Below are 24,276 nucleotides of genomic sequence, written 5' to 3' on the forward strand. Positions count from 1 at the left end.
TGTTTCAAATGTAAAACAATTGTTTTACTAGCAAATAAAATAATAAATACGTAATTCTTATTTTATTTAATTTTATAACGATATATTATGAATCACCCTGTACATCGAATATTCTCCTTATACCATCTGTACATTAACCGAACCGTCAGGAAGGTATAAAGCTATTTGTAAAATCGAAACCATCGTGGAGAACGATTTAGTTTTAGACTTTCGGCAAGACGCTATTTAACGTTCGCAGAAGGCGATTTAATCCTTTCAGCACTGTTGTTCATCATTATGATATATTATATATATATCTCTCCTTCTTAATTAAACAGAAATGAAACGAAACGCATTTTATTCAACTGTACATGTTAATTAAAAAGATAAATTGCTTAGAAAAATTGGAAATCGTCTTCTTGAGACGAACTCCGTATAAAATTGTTACAATCTCAAACAGCATTTAACATTTCTGTAAATATAAATGAAATTTGTAACAACTTACAATTAATATATACTAGCTAAATATATATATATAAAATATATATAATACTTTGTTACGTATTATGTACAATTGAAAAATATACGTTTCTCATTTTTAAAACGACATTAAAATTTATTCCCCCCTTTATCTCACGAACCATTAAAGATTAATGATTAAAGAATTGCTTTCATTGCGTCTAATACACGATGTAAAGTTTCCAATTGATATTCACATCATTTTACGTTGAAACGTGTTACTGATACAGCGCTGAAAGGATCGTAGAAAGCCGAGAAAGAAGCGATTTTTTAATACAGGCATATTTTGCATGATAAAACTTAACAACTATCCCAGGTAAATGTCGGTTAATGTCGTTAATTGGACAAAGAGAAACGGTAATAAATGTTTCCAGCGATCGTTGCTTTCTTTCGAAACGGATCGGATCGAGCAAGGCAAGTGTAACGAAACTTTCCTATCAACAATTATATTTCTTCATCATTTTATTTCAGTCCTAACTAGATTCACTTTCGCGATATAAAGTTTCTTCTGAAGTATTTTTCTCTTGATGATACATAAACATTGATCGTGTATACAATTACAAATATATCTTTCTTCTTCTTCTTTTTTTTTTCTTTTTTACATACCGATTTTTTCTAAACCGCGATAAAAAGATTGTCCTCTACGTATATAAGGCACATCGTTGTTTCTTCTCGGATCACAACACGTAATAACGCAAGAATGGCTTGATGTCCAAGTCTAACGTAAGTCTTTTAACATATTGCAATTATATTCGTTTAATCTTTTGTAAATAAATATTCAATTTTATATATATATATATATATAGTTCGTAAGAACAATTTTTAATGAAAAAGATAAAAACGATGCGTGAAGATGAACAAAGACCAGAAGAATATTATTTTTACATAAAAACAAAACCGTTCGTTTTGTGTTGTAAATGTTCACAAAGTGTTCACGTGATATAAAACAAAAGTGTTACAGCATACCGTTACAATTAAGGGGGAGAGGAAGGAGAGAGAAAAAAAAAAAAAGAGAAAAAATGAAAACGCATGCAACTTGACTCGTTTCGAATAAAGTACATAAAAAACGAGGAACAGTTTCGAGTCTTCCAGTCTTTTTCACCGCGTCAATCATCAAGTCATCATTACCTCGTGGAATCCTCGTAGCAACGGAATGATTTCGAAAGAAAAAAAAAAAAAAAAATGCTAAAACTGTTCGACGAAACACGAAAACACCGTGTGTTCGGCCGTGGAAAAGATTGGATTGGATCATATAAAATTGCTATTACGAGAAAAAAAAAACACCTATCGCGAATTTCGCAAAAGCGGCGATCAAAATTTGGTCCCAAATTGGTGGAATTACATCTAGAATTTATCGACTTTAAATGCGAAACGATTGCGGGCACTCTTTCGGAAAGAACGTATTGTTTGTATCGTCACGATTTCGTCTTCGTCTCAGCGACGACGTTCGAGAGAGAGAGAGAGAGAGAAAATATTCAATCGAGTCTTTCTTCGTTTGTCAAATCGTACGTAAAAGGGGGATGGACGATTTTAATTGGATAACATCTCACGATCGACGTACGAGAGGAATCGCTTTGATCGACGTGACAAAGAATCTTTGATTCCCTAACTTATTTTTAGATATACACGATTAGTCGGTCGCGATATCGTCGCGAGAAATCGGCTCATTTTCGTCGTTTCGATTTCACCTCGATTCCTCCAACTGCGAGGAATTTCGGAGACGAATTTCGCCGGGAAAGAGTCGCTCGGCGCTCCTCCAAGCTTGCCGCGCTTTTCTCTCTCGCCTTTCGTTCCTCGTCCATCTTCCTCGTCGTGCATCTTCCGAGTTAGACCTGGTCGGAAACGAAGGCGATGAGGATGGGAAGAGGAGGAGTGGCGTTTAAATCTGCGCCGGTTCAACGTAGTTGGCTGGTAGCATTCCCTGTCGTCCTGTGCGTTGCACGAGACCCGTCATCCAACCTTCATCGATGGCCGTACAATTGACGATCAGATCGCCGTCGCAGAAGCTTACTTCGTCGAGATCCTGGGCCTCGTAATCGTACATCGCTCTGTACACTCTCTGCAAGAAGGATATTATATAGAATAAAAAAGGGACAATTGGTTGGTTTTTCTTTTTCTTTTTTTTTTTTTTTTTTTTTTAGAAATAACTTACCCCAACGTTGGTGGGTGGTGGTGGAGGTGGTTGATGTTGTGGTACGTGATTGTTGTTCGTTGCTGGCGTCAATGATCCGTAATACTCGTTCACGGGGTCTATATCCGCTACCGAACCAATCTTTCTGGTCGGTGGATTCGTTACTAAAAAGAATCATCGATTTTACTTGAACGGAAGGTTAATGGAAGGTGAGAGAAGGAGAAGAATAATTTTTTGAAACCATGTAATGTTAGTGAATTGTGTCGAGCACAATGTTCGATGAACGTTTCAACTATACGTTAAAACATACACAGCATGGTGCACAAGTAATCGGGAAGCTTTTACGAGTGAATCGGTGAATACGATGCATAACATAATAAAAATAAATAAACCACACGCTTGGATAATTAGGAAAAAAAAAAAAAGAAAATTTTTAGAAACCGTTTGACCACCAGTCACCATTAACCACAACAAATTTCTCGATTATGCGTTATAAACGTGGCAACAAAAATATATGACAATCGATTCGACGTTAAACGTTCAAGAAGCGGGTTTATTTCCAGGGTGGAACGATCATAAATTCGTGGTGACGTCCCTCGAAAAGATAATAATGCTTGACGTTTACAATAGGAGTGACCGAATCGTATTTATCTATCGTTCCAACTAATCCAATTAAATGGCGATCTATTGAAACTAACTATTGCCGGTTGCGTAACGAATACTGGCCAACCCATATGGGTACGCGAAACAAGGCGGCGAGGGTATGTTCCAATGTTGCGTTTAAAGTATCGGTTCACTGTCAGAATAGCGGAAAGAAATAGAGCGGATAGCGATACAGGGTGATCCATTTATTTCGATCGATTTAATTTCTCCATTGCGTAATTTACGAGTCTATCCCCATCGAGTCTAACCTCGAGTCACTTGAGACCGCTCAAGGCCATTCCCCCCCACCACCGTGTCACGAGTCTTATCCCCACTCCTTGTGCACCACTTTCGTGCACAAGAGATTCGGTCAAATCTAAATGGATCGCTCTGCGCGCCGTTTCTAAAATTTAAGCGAATCGAAAGAAAGGAAGGAAGGAAGGAAGAAAAAGAAAAAAAAAAAAAAAAGAAACTACAAAATTTCGCCGATAATAGTTAAGTTGGAAGAAAAGAAAATTGAAAACAGGAAGAAGGAATCTACTCCTCCGTAGAAGAACTTACCTGGTCCCTTGTCGCTCGTATAAATCACAGTGGTGGCCGCTTGCCTGGCGGAATAGGGGCTCGGTCTTGCCTCGCTAAGGGGATCGTAATCGGCGATCCTACCTGGTGTCCTTTGCACCGGCGAGCTCGCAGTTCTAGCGGTCGGTGGATTCGCGTTCACGCCTGATGCAGGCGCGATCGTACCGTCCGTGTACTCTACGTACTCTAGAGCCAACAATATACAAGCTGCCGGTATGCTTTTCGTTTCAACGCCAACTAAATCCTCTCGCGGGGAATTAACAGGTGTTTGGTCAGGGAAAGAATTTCGTGGAAAGCTTATCGGGTTTACTTTGTCGCGTCTATGTTGCAAAGGATATTTAGCACCGATATCTATCGATCGAACTTGAATATAGGGGAATGGGAAAGATAGCGTTTTTTTTTTTTTTTTTTTTTTAGGAAATGTTTAAAATATTAACAGGATACAGTAAATTTGTTGATTAGTGGAACATTATTTTTTTTTGTTAAGCGTTGTTATATCAAGAACGATACTTTAGTTAGTAAATATCGAGACGTTTATTGGTTTTATTGATAGAAAAATAAGAATAATGTGGATGATGGAAGAAAAATTTTTATTTATTTTTTTTTTTTCATAAATGTCTCGATATTTATGAACGTATGTAAATACGTTAAAAGTATTACGTTCGTACGTAGTTTCAAAGTTTCGTTCGCGTTACCACGTTTTAACCATAGTTTACCTCGAATAATTTCACAAACAATACGAGCATTAGTACTGATTACGTTGATGTTAGAAACAATTTAAGAGCTTCCATTCACCGAGTACGAAACAGCGAATGCAAACACTTAAGACGATGCGTGATGGAGGAAGAAAGAGGACGCGGATAAAGGAAAGGACAAGCGACACGACTCACCGATCTGTTCGCCATTTTCACCAGTCATCGTCCTTTTCTGCTCCATGATGGCCTTCTTTTGAAGTTCGCCGTGGTAAGCCACGTTGGAGATAATTTTGCTGTTCTGCTTGATTCTCAGAGTCTCCGGATCATCCGCCACCTGGGTGAACTTGCCTTTTGCCTTCTCGAATTCGGCGTGATACTTCACGTTGCTTTGAATCTTCGTGTTCTCCGCGATACGTTTCAGTTCCGGCGTCTCCGCCATCGTGGTGGCTTTCGCCTTTGGTATGTGCCTGGAACGGGAGAGCAAACGATTGATCATTATCCTCGTGACGTTTCAATGGCAACACTTGGATCGTATTAAAAATTGGATATCGGTTCGGTTGGACGGAGAAATTATTGTGGAAATCGCAAGCGAGGAAGAGTTTCGAGTGCGCGACAAGCGGTCGATGACGTTGTCGCTTATCGCGGACATCCTTTGTGAAGCATCGTTGATAACGGTGTCATGGAGAAGAGGGTACGCGCACTCTCTCCGATTACAGCCACGAAATGAAGATTGATCTACGAATCTTTTTCTCGATTTTATCGTTCGAGACGAAACTTCAAATTCGACGAGAGATTCTCCATCTTCCATCTTCGTGAAATAATAATAATAAAGAGAATAAATGATATAAATTAAATAGCGTAGAGGAAAGCGTAGAGAACGATCGATCATTTCTTAACTTAATCTCTTAACCGATCCTAATTCATATTTTCATTCTTAACGCGTTTAAGGCGTTAATTAATGTCGATCAAATTCAAAGCCATTTCACCAGGATTGGGGATCGCAGTGGAACGAAGCAGAACGACGATACGAGGCAGAAAGAAAAATTATACGTAATTAATTCGATACAAGGTCTCGATGTTTCGCAAACGTAAAACTTTCGACGTCACGGATCACGGATCGTGATTTTCCGCGCTGTTCCCTAAGCCCACGACGAGGAAATAAAAGGCTTCTTATCGTGGTGGCAGAACCAACCGCGTTACATCAGACACGCTCGCGGAATGGAATTACGAGGTCGTTGCCAGACCGGCGAATTAATTAACAGAGGAAACGGTGAGATGACGCTGTAATCGAATGCGCATATGTTTGAAGAAGAAGAAGAAAAAAAAAACAAGAAATGGAGAGAGAGCAGAAAAAAAGAAGGAGAAAAGAAAAAATGAACAGGAGAAAACAATAGTTGCGGATAACGATTAATGGATTATATTCAAACTGTGTGTGAGTCCTGTTTTCGAAAAAAACCTTCCCAATTAATCGAAGATTCATTTATTTTTTTTTTTCTTTTTCTGATGAAGAGCGAGAGATTTATCGTTTACAATTTGTGTAAGTAAATCGGGGCGAAGGATCGAAGATTGGGTATAATTAAAGGAAAGTGAGAAGAAAAATGTAAATGTTTGGTGGGTAGGAAAGGGAGAGGAGAAGCGTGTGGTGGAATGATTAACCGTGGCGGAGAGAGGGAAGGAGAGGGACAATAAGCCGATATCGAGACTCGTTTGGATAGAAACGTTTCGCGAGACAGGTCGTTCGATCGAATCGATACGAGGCGGTTTGTATCGAGGCCTGGATCGACACGCGTTCCACACACCGGTGTGTGCGTTTGATAGAAATGCGTTCCGACTTGGAGAGTAGATAGATCAAAGGAGGGGAGGGGGGGATTTATTTGTAAAATAAATATTTCCAGTTGTAACTTATTTGTCGAATCGGGGCTATCGATAAGAGGGGATATCGCGTTACCCTTCGTACAATGTTTGATATTTTGATGGCGATTTATCTGGCCTCGATAACTGATTTCTTCCAAATTGTTTACAATTCCACTCGCATTCTTCTATATTCGTCGCGTATATACTTTCCTATATTTTTTTACGCGCCTCTAAATTGACACGTACTTTTACGATACATCGACTTGAGAAATAGGAAGAGTCAAAGTCAAAAAATCAAACTCGAAAACGTGTGGCTGATCGATGAGTCAGGTAAATGTAAAGAAAGAAAGAAAGAAAGAAATGAGTAAAAACATGATTAATAAAATAGGAAACCTTGACTGCGTTTCGACCAGCTATTTCTTCTGATTCTATATTGTTCAAAGACGGTTACTCGTCTTCAAGTACAAAGTTCGTTCGTTCTGGCGTATAATAAATAAAACGTAAAAAAGGCTCGAGAATTCTTCGAATCCTTCGATCATCGCTTCACATCTCATTTAATCGCTTCGATACGATCGATAAATTACAAAATATCCATCTACAATGATATCACTCTACCCGTAGACGGGTTGTATCTAGCCAAAGTGAAGATATCTGCATCGGCACTTGGTGCACTAGGTGTGCAATGCGATTCTATAAATCACGTGTCGCGCTATCGCGTTTTGTAAACAGTTTGTAATCAGGAGAAGGTCTTGTTAACACGCGAAACGTAATTCTACCGTGAGCAGATAGTAATGCGTGCATAATTACAAAAAAGAGGCTGTATTTTGTAACGAAGAGAAGGATATAAAAGTATATATCCAATCTAATAGAAGTGGAAGAAGGAAGTAATTCGCGATCGATCGAATGGCGATTCTTTCGTCTTCAATTTTTTTTTTTTTTTAATTTTTCTCTCGTTCTTCGATAAATATTCACGCTATCGCTTATTACCACTCCTCCATATGGACGTAATCTTTGTTGTCAAGCAGCAAATTGAAATTGAGATATAAAAATCATTTTTGTCGTCGAGCCTTTTCACTTTTCGTTTGCGAGGAAAAATGAAATATCACGCTCGATGACAAATTGGGCAGCTGCTCTGCTATTCCCGATAAATTTTACTTAATCAAATTATGCATCGCGTGGAGAAAGAAGTGTATAAGAATGCACGGAGAGTTCAAGTGTATCTGTGACACAACGAATGACTCGAGAGCCGATTACTCATTGCTGTAGAACGTGTGAATAAATTATATTCAATATCGTGTGTTATGAATCATGCGCAGGCCGGTCGGTTCACCGCGATGCCTTCGAGAACGAGTTGATTTTTCCTAATCAAATTACGATTCATTCATCCGGTCCACGATGTTGGGTAAACTCGTTTACATGCTCGGTTTCAACCATTTTGCCACATTTCACGGATACTAATTCAATTTCCCGCGTTGCGAAAAATATCGATAACGAAACGACCGATCTCGGAGAATTAATTGAGCAAAAAAAAAAAAAAACAATTGGAATTAAACGGGAAAAAAAACGATGTAGTTTAAAAACTCGAAACTCTAAACCAAACTTTTAACCTGATTTAATTTAAAAAACGTAATCGAATAACAAATCCTTTCACCTATAAACTTTGTACATCGTTCGCAGCATCGAATTTAAAAGAAAAGTTTTAAAGAAAAACTTTATTTTTAATCTTCTGTACCTGAGTAGATTTCAATGATTCGAAACGAAACTTGAGACAAGAAAAAATCCAAGAATTTAAAAAAAACTTGATGATAAAACTGGAAAATCACGATGATTTAAAACGTAATCGAATAACAAAACCTAAACCTTTCACTTTGTACATTATTCGCAGCATCGAATTTATAAAAGAACTATTTCCATCGAATAGATTTCAATGATTCGAAACGAAATTTGAGACAAGAAAAAAAATCCAAGAATTTGAAAAAGAGTTCGATGATAAAAAGTGGAAAATCATGGAAAACGTGATTGGAAAATCACGACGATTACAGATAAAAAAAACAGAAAATTCGTGGGAGGAAAAGGAAGAGATACCAAATAGCTCGATGCAAACCGTTCGATCATTAAATGTCACGGGTGTTGCAATCACGTGTCAGAGTTGCATCCCGGGGAACGGCAACAGAATGGCAATTTCATATGCAGATACGAAGAACACAACGCCGATCGGGACGACAGGAAATATCCTAGCCAGTACATTGCGGCGCGCAATGTAGAACGGTTTGTGCGAGGCTGGCCGACAAAAGGCCAGGTACGAGCACCTATTATTCGTGCATGGCACAACGACGTGTTACGTAACTTACTTGGCTGGCACAATTACCAGGGTAGACAACGTTATAGGTGCCTTACATGGAAAACGGACCTCGTGACACAAATCTCGATTACGCACGCGTTACGTGGCTGGCTCGCCTTTTCGCACCTTTGCGTACCCGAGGCGCCACTTTCGAAACGAATGGAAAAGTTGTTTTCGATTTATCGATGAATATCTATGGTGGTAGGGTAGAGCTACGTTTAGAACGAACATGTGCTCGGCAGTGAGATATAATCCTTCTCGTGTCGAGTTTACAAACGGGTACAAAGTTTCAAATTGATTGGGAATTTTAAAAATCTTGCTAGAAATCGTATTATAAATAAATCGATAAACTTTGTTTATTAATAAACAAATGTGATTAAGAAGGCGTGTAGAGAGGAATAATAAGGGGAATAGGCGACGCAAAGAATCGTGGTTGGAAACGTGGACGGGTGTACTATCGGCGCAAAGAACCACAAGGTCTCCTCCTTTTTCCGAGTGACGTCTCGCCGGAGAAATTTTCCGAGACTGGTCTTATTGGATTCCGTAACCACGGGCAGGAATCGCGAGAATGGCTTCGGAAGTAGTGGCTGCTCTCGGCGCAGAGAACGAAACCTTACTTCGACCGCATTACTCGAATTCCAACGAAGGCCGAAACGAGATTCCCGCTTTTTCTCTTCCCGGCTTGTCTCCTCTCTCAAGTAAAGATATCGACAGCGAGCGACGAGATCATCGAGAACGACTCGATCGATCGAAAGGAATTCGATGCAAGAATCGAAACTTTCCTCGGTAACTAGATTCGAAAAATGGATTGATATTCGCTTAAGAAATTTGTCCAATCAATTTTTCTATGAATCTTTATAAACCCTTGCGACTCCTAAGTAGAAGACGAGCATTTGAAAGGAGTTAATTGACGAAGAGAGGAAAGCTTCGTATGCAACGCGACACTAGGAAGTGGTTAACGTGACGAGGGAGATGTTGATTGATATAGTTAAGACGATATATTTTCCTAGACGAAGGCAATTTTAAGGAATGAGCGGTTTGTTAATCAACGTATGAATTCCCGTAAAAAAATTCTTGGTAATTTTCTATAGAATTGCAATTGCGATTAAAAATGGATTATCCATTATAATAATAATAAATAAGAGAGTACAACGAAATATGCGCTCCCAATTCGAGTGGAAACTCAAGGATATTTGAAAAATGTTAATCGGATAGATCAGCATAAATGTTAAAAAACAATATATCGTTTCTTTCCGTACAATATTCTTAACGCGCATGCGTAACGCGCGAAGAAAATTCGACGCATGCGCGACACAGAGTTGTAAAATTACACACGGGTTAAGATAGGTATGGTGAGGTGGTCGAAGATGCATTGTGGGACAAGGTCGGTTCACCGTGGCTATGCAGTCGGGTCACGCTACGCTGGCCACCCCTTTTACTGCTAGCTGTTAAATTACTTCGAGTCGAGACCACGCGAATTAACGACGCTTCCGCCCGTTTTCCTTCGTCGATATTTTCTCACGTGAATATCTCGAAAGTTTCTGCGCTATCCTTTATCGTAGAAAGTACTTTTTAAAGCAAACTTTTGAGGTTATGAACAAAATTTCTCTCGTTAATGCGAAATCTGTTTAATCTTTGAAACGTAGAATTGAAACCGTAATTAGAGTTTAAATTATGTCTCGTTATAGAAAATAAAATATAGAAAACTGTAATTGCAACGAGCGATATTACGAAGCAAGGATTAAAATCACTTGTAAAGAATTCGAGATAAAGAACCTGTAAAGATGAAAAGAGAATAAAATATTCGTTGAAATATTTCTACGTTTCAAACATAGGTATTTTTATCTCGTCGTACGACGATATCAGAAATAATACAGATTTCTTATCGTATTCTTATTTTATGTAACTGATAACGCGTCGAGAGTAATATATTCGCGAATCCAAGCTAAACGTTCGATATTGGAAAATAAAGCACGTAGTATAAAAAAATTTAAACACTCGGAGTATATAATTATGCGAAATTAATTTATATTTTAAAAACGATTTTAACAAAAAACGAATAAATAATGAAACGATTCAGGCAGACGCACGACCACGTAACGAACATAATTTACGGCTCGTATAAATATATCGCACGTATGTAAACGTTTGTAGCGACAATTGTTTTACGGTTCTCGGGTTTCCGCCTTCTTTCATATTTTATTCCTAGCTCTCGGTTACTCGTTTTACGCTACCGTCACATTTTTCTGTCTCTCCCTGAAATTACGTTGCGTTGTCGTAAGCAACGAAAGGGAAGAAACAGGATGAATCGATCTCGTGTCAGAAAAATTGGAATTTCGCTCGCGGAAATGATTTTGTTGTGCTCGGAGAGCTCTATACACGATTAATGATCGGCAATTAGAGAGAGGACCGGTGATCGCGAGAGTGCAAAGTTGGTCTGAGGTGAACCGCCACTTCTCTAAATAAAGAAGAACGAGGCGAAAGGGAAGTGAGTCACTCGTGGTGTACCGACGACGATGAGGATGACATCATCATTTCTCCGGCGACGAGTTTGAAATTCGGCGAATACACGGCCGTGGTTGGAGGGATCGGGATGGAGGACCGGAAGGAAGCGAATTTCACTACGAAGTATCCCTCCTCTCGACTCCATCCAATCGTGGCTCTCCAACCACGAGGAAAGATTAAAGAAAGATCGAAATAAGATGGTGCTTTGTTCCGAAGTGGAAAATTCCACTCGTATTAAAAAAAGAAATGAAAAATAAACGAAGGAAGGGAACGAGATTACATCGGAATCATAGCAGTGCGAAAAATCGCGTAGCTTTTCTGCTCGTGGATTAACTTAGAAATTCGCATGGCGGTGATTCGAGCGGTGAAACAATGATTTCCAACGTTTCTAAGAATATCAAATCCCAAACTTGTTATATTCCGACCAAGTTATAATCTTAATTTGCAAAATTTATTCCCCTCGGGAAAACCGGCGTTGTTCGTTTTTCATTTCGCATCGCCATCACGATGAAACGTTTAATTAAAGGCGGCGAGGAATGGCGGAACGAGTGAGTAACGAGCAAGCGTGGGTATCGCGGTATCAATTAACGGAGTGATAGCCGAAACGAAGGGCGGGAAAGGAAAGAAGAAATGAAGGAGAGGAGGAAGAGCGATCGGTAAAATGAATTACGATGGAGGGAAGGAAGACAGGAAAGAAGACACGTCGGTGGAGCAACAAAAGCGGGACACGTGTTGTACCTTCTTTTGCCGAGGGAGTATATTTTAATTCCGAGCGCGTCGACCGACCAACAGAATCCGGAACAAGTGTTGGGCGCGCGCATATTTATATAGGCGGCGATACATCCAACCGAGGTAACAACCGTTTAATTCAAATTGTTTTCGCGCGTTTGTTCTCGGTCTGTGGGAAACATATGCCAACCGGGCAGGAAATCGGCTCGTTTCGATCGAAAAAAAGAAAAAAAAAAACTTTCCCTGGTGGAATGGAATATTTTTTCTACGCGTTGCACACGCGATACTTGGCCTTAAATAATAAATGATATGAATCTTATCTTACTCGCTCGTTCAATAGAAGATGATATCGTTGACATTGAAAAATCTGCAGGCTATGCGATAGATAAGTATAGTTAAGTTTTTATTTTTTTATTTTTTTTTCCTTTCCAAGATTAAAAATTAAAAGAAAGAAAGGGAAAATGTTGCGTGGATCCAAAGGAGGTCAGTCAGTCCTGGCAGACGACGTAAGTACGTTGCTCCGATGCTCATATATACGGGCTCATAAAAATTAAATGAACAGACGCGAGAAAGGGGGAGGGGAAGATAAAGAGCAAGGGAAATGAAGGCGAGGGGTGGGCGGGGAAGGGTGGGGAGGGATGTACCAGACGAATGAATGAATCTCACGACTCACACGTGTTCTGCTTTGCTTATTCAGTTCATCGTCTGATTCGACACGCATTGGCCGACACATGCACCGTGTCGCATTCCTGTCGCGAGAAGCGCGATGCTGTCTCGTGAACCGTTCGATCCCCGCCGGTTATTATCGCAACACGCTTTTGTTGCCGCTTTCGTACCATGCGCAATGGTCGAATGGAACGAGAAACGGACGAAAACGCACGCGATACGCGAATTATCGTGGAGAGAGAGAGAGAGAGAGAGAGAGAGATTATTAAACGAAAATAGAAACGATTTTGTTTAGTTCCACGACGAGGATGAAGAAAATTGATGATGGAAGCTGATATGGTGTGCGGTTGCAAACCATATCGTTTCGCAGCGCAACCGTGCTTTCTTCGAGAGAGTCCACGAAAAGAAGAGTTACCGGTAGCAACGTAACCGTGAAATATTATTATCATCGCACTATATCAGGAGCATATGCAAAAGCATCGAAATTATCCACTGTACGAGTTTCTCTCGAAATTTCCGTTCGAATCTATACGATTCGTTATTTATATAAAAATCGTACGAGACAGTCGATAAAGGAAGAAAAATTTGTTTCGATTAAGAAATTCGAGGCCATCCGCGTATCGTGAATTCTCTCGAGCAGCTACTTCCTCGTGGCAACAAAACGAATCTCGTATTCGCGAGGAAATTGCATGCCGTTACGCGGCGAATAATGCGGTTGAAAAGACGCAAAACGGCAGATTCGAAACACGCTCCGAAGAATTTCGTCATCGCAGATGCTCACTCGGAATACTCGGCGAGTCACCGCTCGGACAACTTTACGGTAAAACGGCGCATACCCGATTTGCCAACTCCGATAAATCGGCCGTTCTCGATCGCGAATTAAGTCGTCGAGAGATTCTTCCTTATTTGGATCGGAATATTTTTCCGAATTTGCAAAATATTCCATAATTTTGTCCGATCTATTAATGCTCGGTTAATCTAATCGCGCATGTGCGATAAAACGCATTAAAAGACTAATTAAACGAAAACTTTCAATTTTAGTTTTATTTAAAAAAGATAACGTTTCGAAATTTAAATCGTGAAAATTTTATTCGTAATTTTCACGACGTTCTATAAATATTTTCACCAACTCTGAATTTCTCGAGCCGAAACTTCGATTGTTCGATTTTCAATTAGCTCCAAAGTACACATCTGTTCGTTGTAAAAAAATATATTTCTTCGCCGAGAGCGCATTATGCAAATTACTTTATTTGCGTCTTATGAGTAAGCAAGTTATGGAATAATTTATCGCCTGAATTCTGAATGATTAAACGTCGGACGGAATATAAGGATTTACGGATTTTTGGACGTACGAAGGGAGGTGTTGAGAAGCGATCACGAAAAAGCGTTAGATCTTGCACGCTCTCTCCTCGGCCTTCCCCTGAAACGTGTACGTTTCAATTGATCTACGTCAGCGACGCGAAATTGAATGGGACTCGAAATCAATTTCGATGCGTCAACCGACGACAAACGAGAATTAACCGAGAATTTATACATTATACGCGATATATTTACGACCAAACTTTGTAAGAAAGAAAGGAATCTGAATTTGCGTGTCGTATATTTGTCGTTTGAATTCGGTTAAAAATAGATTCGAATGGACGATATTACGAATCGCGCGTCGTTAATTAAACCATGATGATAATAATTATGTAAAAAGAAAAGACTGGTAAAATTATTATATTTGCAGTTGAAAACGATCAACTGCATCGATAACTGCATTCTCTGAGTGAGTACCTTGTTACGTATCGCGATAAGATGACTCGTTAAACGGTAAATAAAATAAAATCGTATTGTGCTTATTAATATTCCGTCCAATGATATCTCGTGTTATCAAATTACCTTCCACGCCATTTTCACTTTAATCACGCGTGTGTACTTCGTGTTAGCGATACGAGCTAAGACAGATCTTGCGTTATCGCGATCAGAAAATGAAAGAAGAAAAAGGAACAAACGTATCCGCGAATGTCAAACAATTTTCTTCCATCCATAACATATTTCAATAAGTGCAACTTCTTTCAAATTTCACTTCAAAAGTCTCGAATTAACCCTTTGCATTTCAACGATGACTCTCGGTGATCGCTTTGATTTTTTTAAAATATCGCTTCACGAATAAATTAGACCGCGATCGAACTACATTTTCGGCCTTAGTCCAAGTTCGACGGTCGCGGCGATAGAAACATCATTTTCTGAGTTTTATAAGTATGGAATGAAATTAGTTCAAGCGAAAATGAGATTGATTTTTCGTTATTAAATAACGAAATTATTTCTATTCGTTAAGAAATTAATAGAGAGAAGGAAAATAGAGACGTGGTATAAGAAGATGAAAAATAGTGAATGTGAAAGTAATTATTGGAATTATAAGATTTGTTCTCAAAATAAGAAAGACGAAAGACATCAAACGACATTTTATCGCGATACTTGCCCCGTCAAACCAAACAAGCATCTTGATAATAACATTATTATCAAAATATCACACTTTTCTTTCTTCATATATAAATATACATAAAAATATTAAAACATAAAAGTTTTTCACGAATGCTGGAAACCGTCCGAAGTTATTCCGAGCGAAAAAGGCCTCGAATGCAAAGGAAGTACAATAAAATTTCGAAATATTCCCTTCCCTTCGTTTTTCAAATTTGAAAATCGTCGAACGAGCGTTGGACGGAATGATTCTTCTTATCACCAGAGAAGAGGGGAAGGGATCGGAGGGTAGCCCAGAGTTCGGCGCAGCGCGATACACTTTCGGATCCTTTCACTCGGATTTTTATTAGGAGCCGAACGTGTTAGCCGAACCGTAATGGCGGCGGCAAGGACGGTCTGAAAGGAGCGACGATAAAAGGAGGATCCGTTGGAAAGGCACGAAGTGATGCTTTATACAGCGGTTATCCCGGCCGCAGGACCACAGCTCGCTTTCGCCGCGTTTAAAACGGCCGTTCCCTCTCCGCGTGCCAGCCAATCACGCGCCTCTAAACACGCGTTTTCATTGTTTGTCGCAATCGGCGAACACGGATAAAAGTGAATTTGATATCGATACGACAGACACAATAGTTTTGTGCACGTAATTAATACCGTCAAAGAAAATTTCATAATTCGAAAACTGGACTAATTTAATATACATATATATATATATATATATATTTTTTTTTTTTTAAGTCAAATGGAAGCGATATAACGAGGTCGTGAATTAGATCACTCGGAATCGTGCGCATAATACGAGTAAAGATTCGTATAAAATATACTCGTTTAAGAAGTGTACATCGCGATTACTGCAACAACAAAAACTTTGACAATATCGAATTATCAAATAGGATTATTGGATTGTGCGAAGAGATGATTCATAGAATTGAAATTGTAGGAATTGTTTTTTTTTTTTTTTTTTTTTGATTTTAAGCCAATTTTACAATATATTTGGTATCTAAGGAGACTTTCGGGAGGATTAATTGGATTGTGCGAAGAGATGATTCATAGAATTGAAATTGTAGGAATTATTATTTTTTTTTTTTTTGATTTTAAGCCAATTTTACAATATATTTGGTATCTAAGGAGGCTTTCGGGAGGATTAATTAGATAAGGAAGATTGAATAAACAAGTCGTTAATCTATTTACAAAGTGTAGGAGATCAGAGTGTCACGAGATAAAACGATTCTACTTACGCCTCGCAGTATGGCTGTTTGTTGAAACCCTTGTACGTCCGCATGTTCAGGATCATGCCGCAGCCCTGACACTTGAAGCACTGTTTGTGCCATATCTGGAACAAAAATTGCACTCTGAAATTACAGTATTTCCCCCACCCTCCTCCCACAAATATAGATGTTATAGATGTATTATCGAAACGATACGATTCTTGTTTTGAAAAGAAGTTTTTCCACACTTTTGTCTCGTTCGCGCATTTCGCCCACGCCCAGGAGGAAGAAACATTAAATCGCGATTTAACCCCCGGCAAACAAAAGGCCTTTAATCGTGGCGATGCCTTTGTTTCATTGTTACTCATCGGTAGCATCTAAGGATAGCGCAGCCTTCCAACATTGTCTTTCGGACGTGAAGATTTATCACGTGCCGACAACAACCGTGCACTCTGACCCAACTATTCATTTTCTAACGATAGACAAAAGCGTACGAAACGTACGATCCTTTGATGCGATTCGATAAGATCCTCGACTTGGTCCGAATGGAAAAATGAAATATATAATTATTATCCTTCTCCTTCTCGAGGATCGTCGATCGATTCGAAGAAAATTGAGGGGGGGGGGGGGGGAAGAAATAACGTGGAAGAGATTTATTCGTTCTAGTGACGCTATCGAGTTAAAATTGAATTTTATAGAGAGAGAGAGACATCGATTCGATCGATCGATTCTTACAGCTGACCCAGAGATAACCGAAGGCCGTAATAGTTGGTGGTCGATAATTGGCAAGGCTACTGGTGATGTCAGATGTCGAATAAGGTCGTGGATCTCGGTGTAGAACGGCCATCGCGGGAAGGCCTACACCCGGAAAGAGAGAAATGACTCACGAGCATGTGAGTCAACTTTGATCGCGGTCAACAAAGGGTTATAATTATTCCTCGCGAACCGCCTTGTCTCTTGTTGTCGGAACGCTCTTTCTTCTTTATTCCCGTCGAGTATCGTTTCTCGACACACGATCGACTATTCGATTCGAAACTTTCTCGAATTAAGCAAACAAGTAATTGAAATAACTTTTAATAACAATCATTCCATACGATCTGTTTATTTTGCAAATGGAATAGATAAGTGATTATCATTAATAATCGAGTCGAGGTGATCATATTATTTCGATTATCATTACGTTTGGCAGAGAGAGAGAGAGAGAGATGAAATGAAAAGTAAATAATACATCGTATCTAAATTGATACGATCAAAATGAAATCTTTTGAAAGAAAATTTTTATCCTTTTATTAGCTATTTTGTAATCACCGTAAAAAAAGAGTAATTCCCATCTATTTCATTTACGAGCCAGTTTCACCCAACACTTGTGCAATTATTTGCAAAACGTCGTAAAATGGCGAAGCAAAATTGACGAACCTTTCGAAAATAATCATTACGATAATTAACGCGTAAAACGATCTTTCCTGGTTTCTAATCAAGTAGCGTCGATCGGCTTTATTTACACACGTAAAAGTACACGATTATTATTCATCCATAATAATGAGAAGTGTTTGCAAAAAAAAAAAGAAAGAAAAAAAAACGAAAAAAAGAAAGAGAAGGAGGAGGTAAAAACAGCGCGCAACCTCGTCACGTTTCAATTTCTAGACGATGAAGCTCGAGAAACGCATCGTCAAACGAACGCAACGGTACCTTATTTGTATCGCGCGGCAAATGTTAATCCGCGCCACGAAACAAACGCCGCTCTCAATCGTGCCACACGTCGAACTTTATGGGATCGTGGAGCACGTGACGCGCACCGTGTATCTCGTACGTTCGATTTAGTTGCAATTAGTTAATCGCGATTAGCGGTAATTGGTCCCGCTTTCGACCGGTGAACAGTTAGTTTCTTGGTTGTCCAGGAAAAATTCTCCAGTTTTTTTTGCTACCATTTCCATCGAAAATCGATGGATATTGGTGACATTTTGATTCTCTTACGTTCGAACGTTTGAATTACAAATTTTTATTCGTACGTTAATTATTATACGCTCAATTTTATCTGTAAATTAACTTCCAGACGATCTAACGCGTTTACCATAGGTTTTTATTTATAAGCTTGAGTGAAAAATGAATGAATAAGCGAGTTGATGAAAAAAGAAGAGGAAAAAAAAAAAAGATAGATAATTGCTTTTCGAACGGGGTAAATATTTGATCGAAACGGTAGAAACAACGATATCAATGTTTGATCGAAAACCGTATCAAAACATAGTTCCATTTTGTTCCCGCGTGGGTAACGAAATTTCCCGACGACTCGCGACGCATACAATCTCACCAGGCAGGTACTTCGATTCAACCCGATTACTCAATTACAAATGTTTGCATCCGGATTAATGCAGCCGATATTCGCAAACGGCACGGATAAAACCCGGCGGAACGTTGCACTTTCACTCGTTTTTGGAATGTTTTTCGCTCGTGCAACACCTCCCCCCTCCCCCACTCCTTGTTTCGCAAGATATTTTATACTCGCGATTGCCGTAAACCTTGTCCAAGATCAAATATGGTTATCGAGCTCTAGAACGTTTCGCGTACAATTTGAATCGCGTTAATCGATCGTTTACCATTTAAAATTTTCAATTTTAAATCGTTCACGAACAAAGCACGGCGCGAGGATTTTTTTTAACGCTACAAATCTTGCATCTAGTCTGAAAAAAAGCATGATCTTCGATCACTTTCATACCACGAATTCTATAAAAATTATTTCTTCGTTCAAAACAACGCTGTAAAACTTTTGCGATATTCCGAAAGCGATTTCTATCTTCTATCCGTTTATCCATCTTCTAACAAAATCGATACCATGGAATCGAACGGCGCTCGCATACTTGCTATACCAAGAATTTCCCTCTCGTACAATCGACAATCGACTACGTTACACAATTAAAAGGAAGAAAGAAAGGAGGAGGACGGTAAGAATCGTGTAATCGTGCGCGTTGAATAACCTGGCATAGTTATTCCCGTATAAGGAGCAACGGTTTTTCCTCGGTTGGTAAGAAAGCGCGCCCGCCGTGCGAAATTAGATCGGGCGGATAGAAATCGGATAGAATCGTATCGCGGCCGAATCGAGTCGCTTCGTCGTCGTCGAACGAAAGTGAAAGTGCCGCGCGGGGACAATGACAGCCGAATGATCCTCGCTAACCTTTCCGCGACCCGTTAAATATCAAACGTTTCACGGTATTCGACGATAGCACGAGAGAGCGTTATCTCGATGCTCGGCGTACCAAACGGAGAAATTGTGCGCTATTAAAAATTCATCGTGGGATGAGTTTCAGGGGACCGAAGGTAATTTTCGAGGTAGGGAGAATGGATAGAAGTGTTGTTTAGTGAATGGTCGATTGTTCGGTTTGGTCGTGAATGGGGAAAGGACAGGTTGTGGTTGTTTTCCGGGTGTGAGGTCCGCTCTTCTGAAAGGTGTATATGATAGCCAATGTTCGTGGAATGTGTTCGTGACGAGAAGTAATCTGTTGCAGCAATAACAGTTTGAAAAAAAATTTTGTCGAATATTTGATAAAAATATCGAGGCAATATGAATTAGCAATTTTCGAATGCTTGATTCGTCTCGTTTTAACGTGGTAAAACGAGACGACGTTGGAAATTTTATCAAGGATATTTCCCCCCCTCCCCTCCCTTGTTTTCTAAGCATAAAAGAAATCGTTTGTCGTTTTATACGAAACGGCCAGAAAGATGTAAGTAGGTTTGTGGTGTCAGATTAGCACGTTACAAACTCGTCGCGAATTGAAATGCAACGAAGAGAGAATTTTTTTCCTGGTAAAAGGTGTCTAGTAGATGTTACCCGCGCTCATAGAATAATTATTCGTGTTTTCGCAACAGGCAGTGGGAAACAACCGGATGCCGTGTCGCATCGCTGGCATAACAGAAATTTCTAACGGCTGGAACCCGGGATGCAGGAAAGTAAAAGGCTTATTCTTCTAAAATTCACATAGTGACTCTCATCATGACGTTGTTTCAGATCGTTTTATTATCTCGTGCAACGCGATGAAGTTTAACCCTTAACAATATTTTGTAATATCATTTATATTACAAAGTTAATTTTGCGCAAAATATTCGAAAAGAAATTTTCTTCATTCTGACGATATAAAAATTATTCGCACATTCAATTCTCTGATTGGAGCGCAAATGTTCGCTCTGTACGGTTCAACGTATTTTTGAAACAGTGTAGGCGCAACAGGTTGGGAATGACTCCCACCTGTTGCAATCGTGTGCCAGGCCCACGCAACGAGTAGCCTCAGCTTGGAATTCGATTACAATTTCACCGAACTACGTTCTTTCTTAGGATCATATAACAACTGTTAACGCAAACAATGGATCCACATTTTTGATTTTTTATGTATCTAATCGTTCGATATTTGTATTTTTAGCCCGAAGTATTTTTCTAAAAAAATTTGAAAAGTTTTTATTCTTAAGTTGAATTAAAAAGATTAAAATCGGGATCAATATCTTCTCGACCATGCCTCAATTTTTCTGCTTGTTTAAAAAAAAAAGAGAGATAGAGAAGGAGAGAAAAAAAGGAAACAGAGGAGGCTCGACAATGAAAAGTGTTGGAAAAAGCAATTCCTCTCCGGTTAATGGGACGTGGATTAATTGCCTTTACACCAGGATGCGTACGTCTGGTCGTACGCACATGCGGGTTGTGTAAATTGAAACAAGACACTATTCGAATCCGGTGCTGCACTGTAGCTCTACCGGTACGATCGAACGCGCAAAAATAGAACAAACACTGTGAACGCGCTTCAAGTCCAGTGAAAGTATCTGTTCCAACGAGGAAAAAAAAAAAAAAAAAAAAAAAAACATATAACGTACCCACGGAATAAAGAACGATCTATCGATCGCGATCTGAAAATATTCGATACGAACATGATCGTTTTAACGCTTCCACCAGTTCGAATTTTCGATATAAAAGTGCCAATATTTAATATTTCGTGTATTCTTTAGTTTCGTATTCAAATATGTTTTTGCAATGTAATATTTCTATTGTATTGCGCGAATATTTAATATTACGAATAAAAAAATGTCGAACGAAATTCAATCTTTCAACAATAAAATTGCTTTGTCGTTATATTTAAATATTTCGCTAACGTATTACGAAAGAAAAAAAATAAGCACCGCTCATCTAGACAATCGCGTAATTTAAAATTTCTCCGGATTAGAGGAACGCGCGGTACACGTTAATTGTCCTTCGTGCGCTTTAATTCGTCTCCGTCGACTGCGCAACGTTCTCGCTGCTCGCTTTGATCCGTGCACGTTGTCCTCCGTACTCGAGGTTTCTTTACGGGCGGAGAACACCGGATAAAGATGAAGAAGGAGAGATGAAACAGGAGAGCGTGAGAGAACGAGAAAGGGAGATGAAAAAGAGAGAGGAAAGTGTTTCTATACACGCCATTCACAAGAGCGAGCAGACTGCGAATAACGAGAAGGCGAGATATGCGCACGCGCACACGGAGAGAGGAAAAATCAGCGAGCGCGGTAACGGACTATAATCTTACAAAGAAATAATTATTCGCGGGTAGATCCAATTCTAGTAGTTTGCCTTCGTTCGTTCAGATTTGAACGAGATTGTTTTTTCTACTGCTCTTATTCTACAGGTTGAAGGTTAAGGTAGTATGTATCTTCTGCGATCTTTTCAACGATCTTTGACGTGTAAAAAAAAAAAAAACTTTTGGAATTCTATTCCAAAATGATCGCCGTTAAATGATAATAAAACGCACAAGAAGAAAAAAATTATAGAATTCATATTGTTTCTTATATATACATTTATCAAAATCAAATATTAAACAATTTGACACGTTAGACAAAATTTTGACATTTTGTATTTTGTATTCTTAAAAATGACTAAATAATATTGATAAATTAATAAAATTAACGATAATTCTTATAATTTCAAATAATTTTTTAATTTTAAATAACTCCAAATAATTTTTAGTTCTAACTTTGATGAGATGAAAAATTGACAAGTTTATTTAAATTCGTATTCATCGTTTAGAAAAGTTAATAGATGAATATTTAACCGTGACCCACAGAAAGTGCTAAAAATAAATGAACTTAGAGGAGAGAAGGATGTGAAAAGAAAATTTAGAAAACCAACGTGGAGAGATCGCGCATCTCATGCGTCCAAATTTAGGAGGTCGAGCCTTTTCTGCCGGCCTATAGTTCGTTTTCCGGTGCTAAATGCCGCCCACGCAATTTAAGCCTCGTTAACACGGACTCGCGTTTGTTAAATAAATCATAACTGCTACGTATTTTTATGTCCATAATCTTATTGGATATGATTAAGCGGTGGGAAGTCATGATATTTTCAATTATTCTATAAATTCAATTTATAAATAAGATAGAATACTATTGTAATAAACATATATAATAGAATTAAATATATTTATCGATCTTTTACGCAGGATTATTAATTAATATCGATAGTAATGAACTTAACACGTGTAATTTTCTATAGCATACCGTGTGTATTGCCCTGAGTAATTTCATTGAAATAATTTTAACTTATATATTGCTTTGTTACGAATAATTTTGGTTATATATAACAATAATATTGGTTAAATAGTTCCGAACGCGTTATTTATATATATACACACACAATTATTCGTTAAGAATTAACTTTATACAAGTTTTGTATTTTTTAGAAAACAATTACTTATCTGGATTAATTATTAATTCGAATAAGAAAACCTAAGTTAAAGAATGAATTCGATGAAAATATACTACGTATGAAACATAAACGTATTATGAAGAAATGCGGCGTCTTCGATGGAAAAATGTTGGCCGAGTCGAGCAGAGAACAGAGAATATGTTGTATGCTAGCGTGGATGGACGGAACGACACAGACAATTATGCCGAATGGAAGAGCACGCCTCACTAAGCGGAACTAAACGAGAACGGTACATCTTATGATCTGTTGCAAAAAATTCCGAACCGTTTCACGCTACTCGTTTATAGAGATCATTCTTGTGAGAGATATGAATAAAATATATAGAAATATATAGAAAATTTTTAAGGTGCAAAGAAAGAACTTTTAAAGACAATAATCTACAATCTAAATTTTAGATAAAAGGTTATCTATACGAAAAATCTTATCTTGCTTTGAAGAGTGTGATTATTACTATCCAAAGTGCAAAATAATTGTACCGCGCGAAAATCATAAATCTGTCCGAGAAACCTGTGCGACACGAAATGAATTCATTTGCATTGTTAACACAATATCTCATAATTTGTTTCAAGATTTATTCTACTAAATTAAATAAATATGAATTTTATCCCATTCAAATTTTATGACAGATTATATATGATTGAAATAATTGTTATGAAAATACATAATGAAATAATTGATACGTAAATATAAGAAAACGTAGAAAAAATTTCCAAAATTTCGTAACAAATGCAGAAAGAAATGTAATATACCTTGTCGAGGCATTTGAGCTCCTCGATCGGGTAGACCGTTTTCTCGCAGCGGGCGCACGTCTTGCTCATCTTCTACTTCTTCCTTTTCTTCTTCGTTGTGTTTCTTCTCTTTTCCTCCCTTTCAGCTGCAGTTCCGCGTACGTATGTATCTTGGCCTCTTCTCTTTACGAAACACTGCGCGAGCGTAAAGAACACGTGCACACTAACGACACATCCGCGCGGTCTTTCGTATCGAGACGGTTACAGAAAATTAATAACAAAGCACGTTTTCAACAACAATCGTTACGATGAAGATTAATACACGCCAGCGAAAAACTTCGAAGTCAGAATTGCAAGGGTGCCACAGAGCCGCACCAAACTGCACTGCCCTCTCGTCCTCATCTAGCTACAAAAACTCCTTGAGTGACAGTAATGGTGGTATACTACGCTAGTCAAAGAAGTAATAAAATATTTATATTTCTCATATTTTTTATTATATTTACCTTATTTTCTTTAAGAAATTACCTATTATAATTA

General features: G+C 38.5%; 1 protein-coding gene across 1 annotated transcript; it reads right to left on the reverse strand.

Moving 5' to 3' along the window:
* Positions 1 to 928: 928 nt before the first annotated feature.
* On the reverse strand, positions 929 to 24,170 carry LOC100871984 (LIM and SH3 domain protein F42H10.3). Its single transcript, XM_086911980.1, has 6 exons — positions 23,761 to 24,170; positions 16,336 to 16,430; positions 4,741 to 5,012; positions 3,833 to 4,036; positions 2,651 to 2,793; positions 929 to 2,557 (listed from the first exon to the last, which is right to left on the reverse strand). The coding sequence occupies exons 1-6, from the start codon at positions 23,827 to 23,829 to the stop codon at positions 2,378 to 2,380; spliced, it is 963 nt and encodes a 320-aa protein (XP_086768106.1). The 5' UTR covers positions 23,830 to 24,170; the 3' UTR covers positions 929 to 2,377.
* Between the last annotated feature and the right edge of the window lie 106 nt (positions 24,171 to 24,276).

The sequence above is a fragment of the Apis florea genome, unplaced genomic scaffold (assembly GCF_048593485.1).
Source record: "Apis florea isolate Af1SG1 unplaced genomic scaffold, ASM4859348v1 contig_3367_pilon, whole genome shotgun sequence".
NCBI lineage: Eukaryota > Metazoa > Arthropoda > Insecta > Hymenoptera > Apidae > Apis > Apis florea.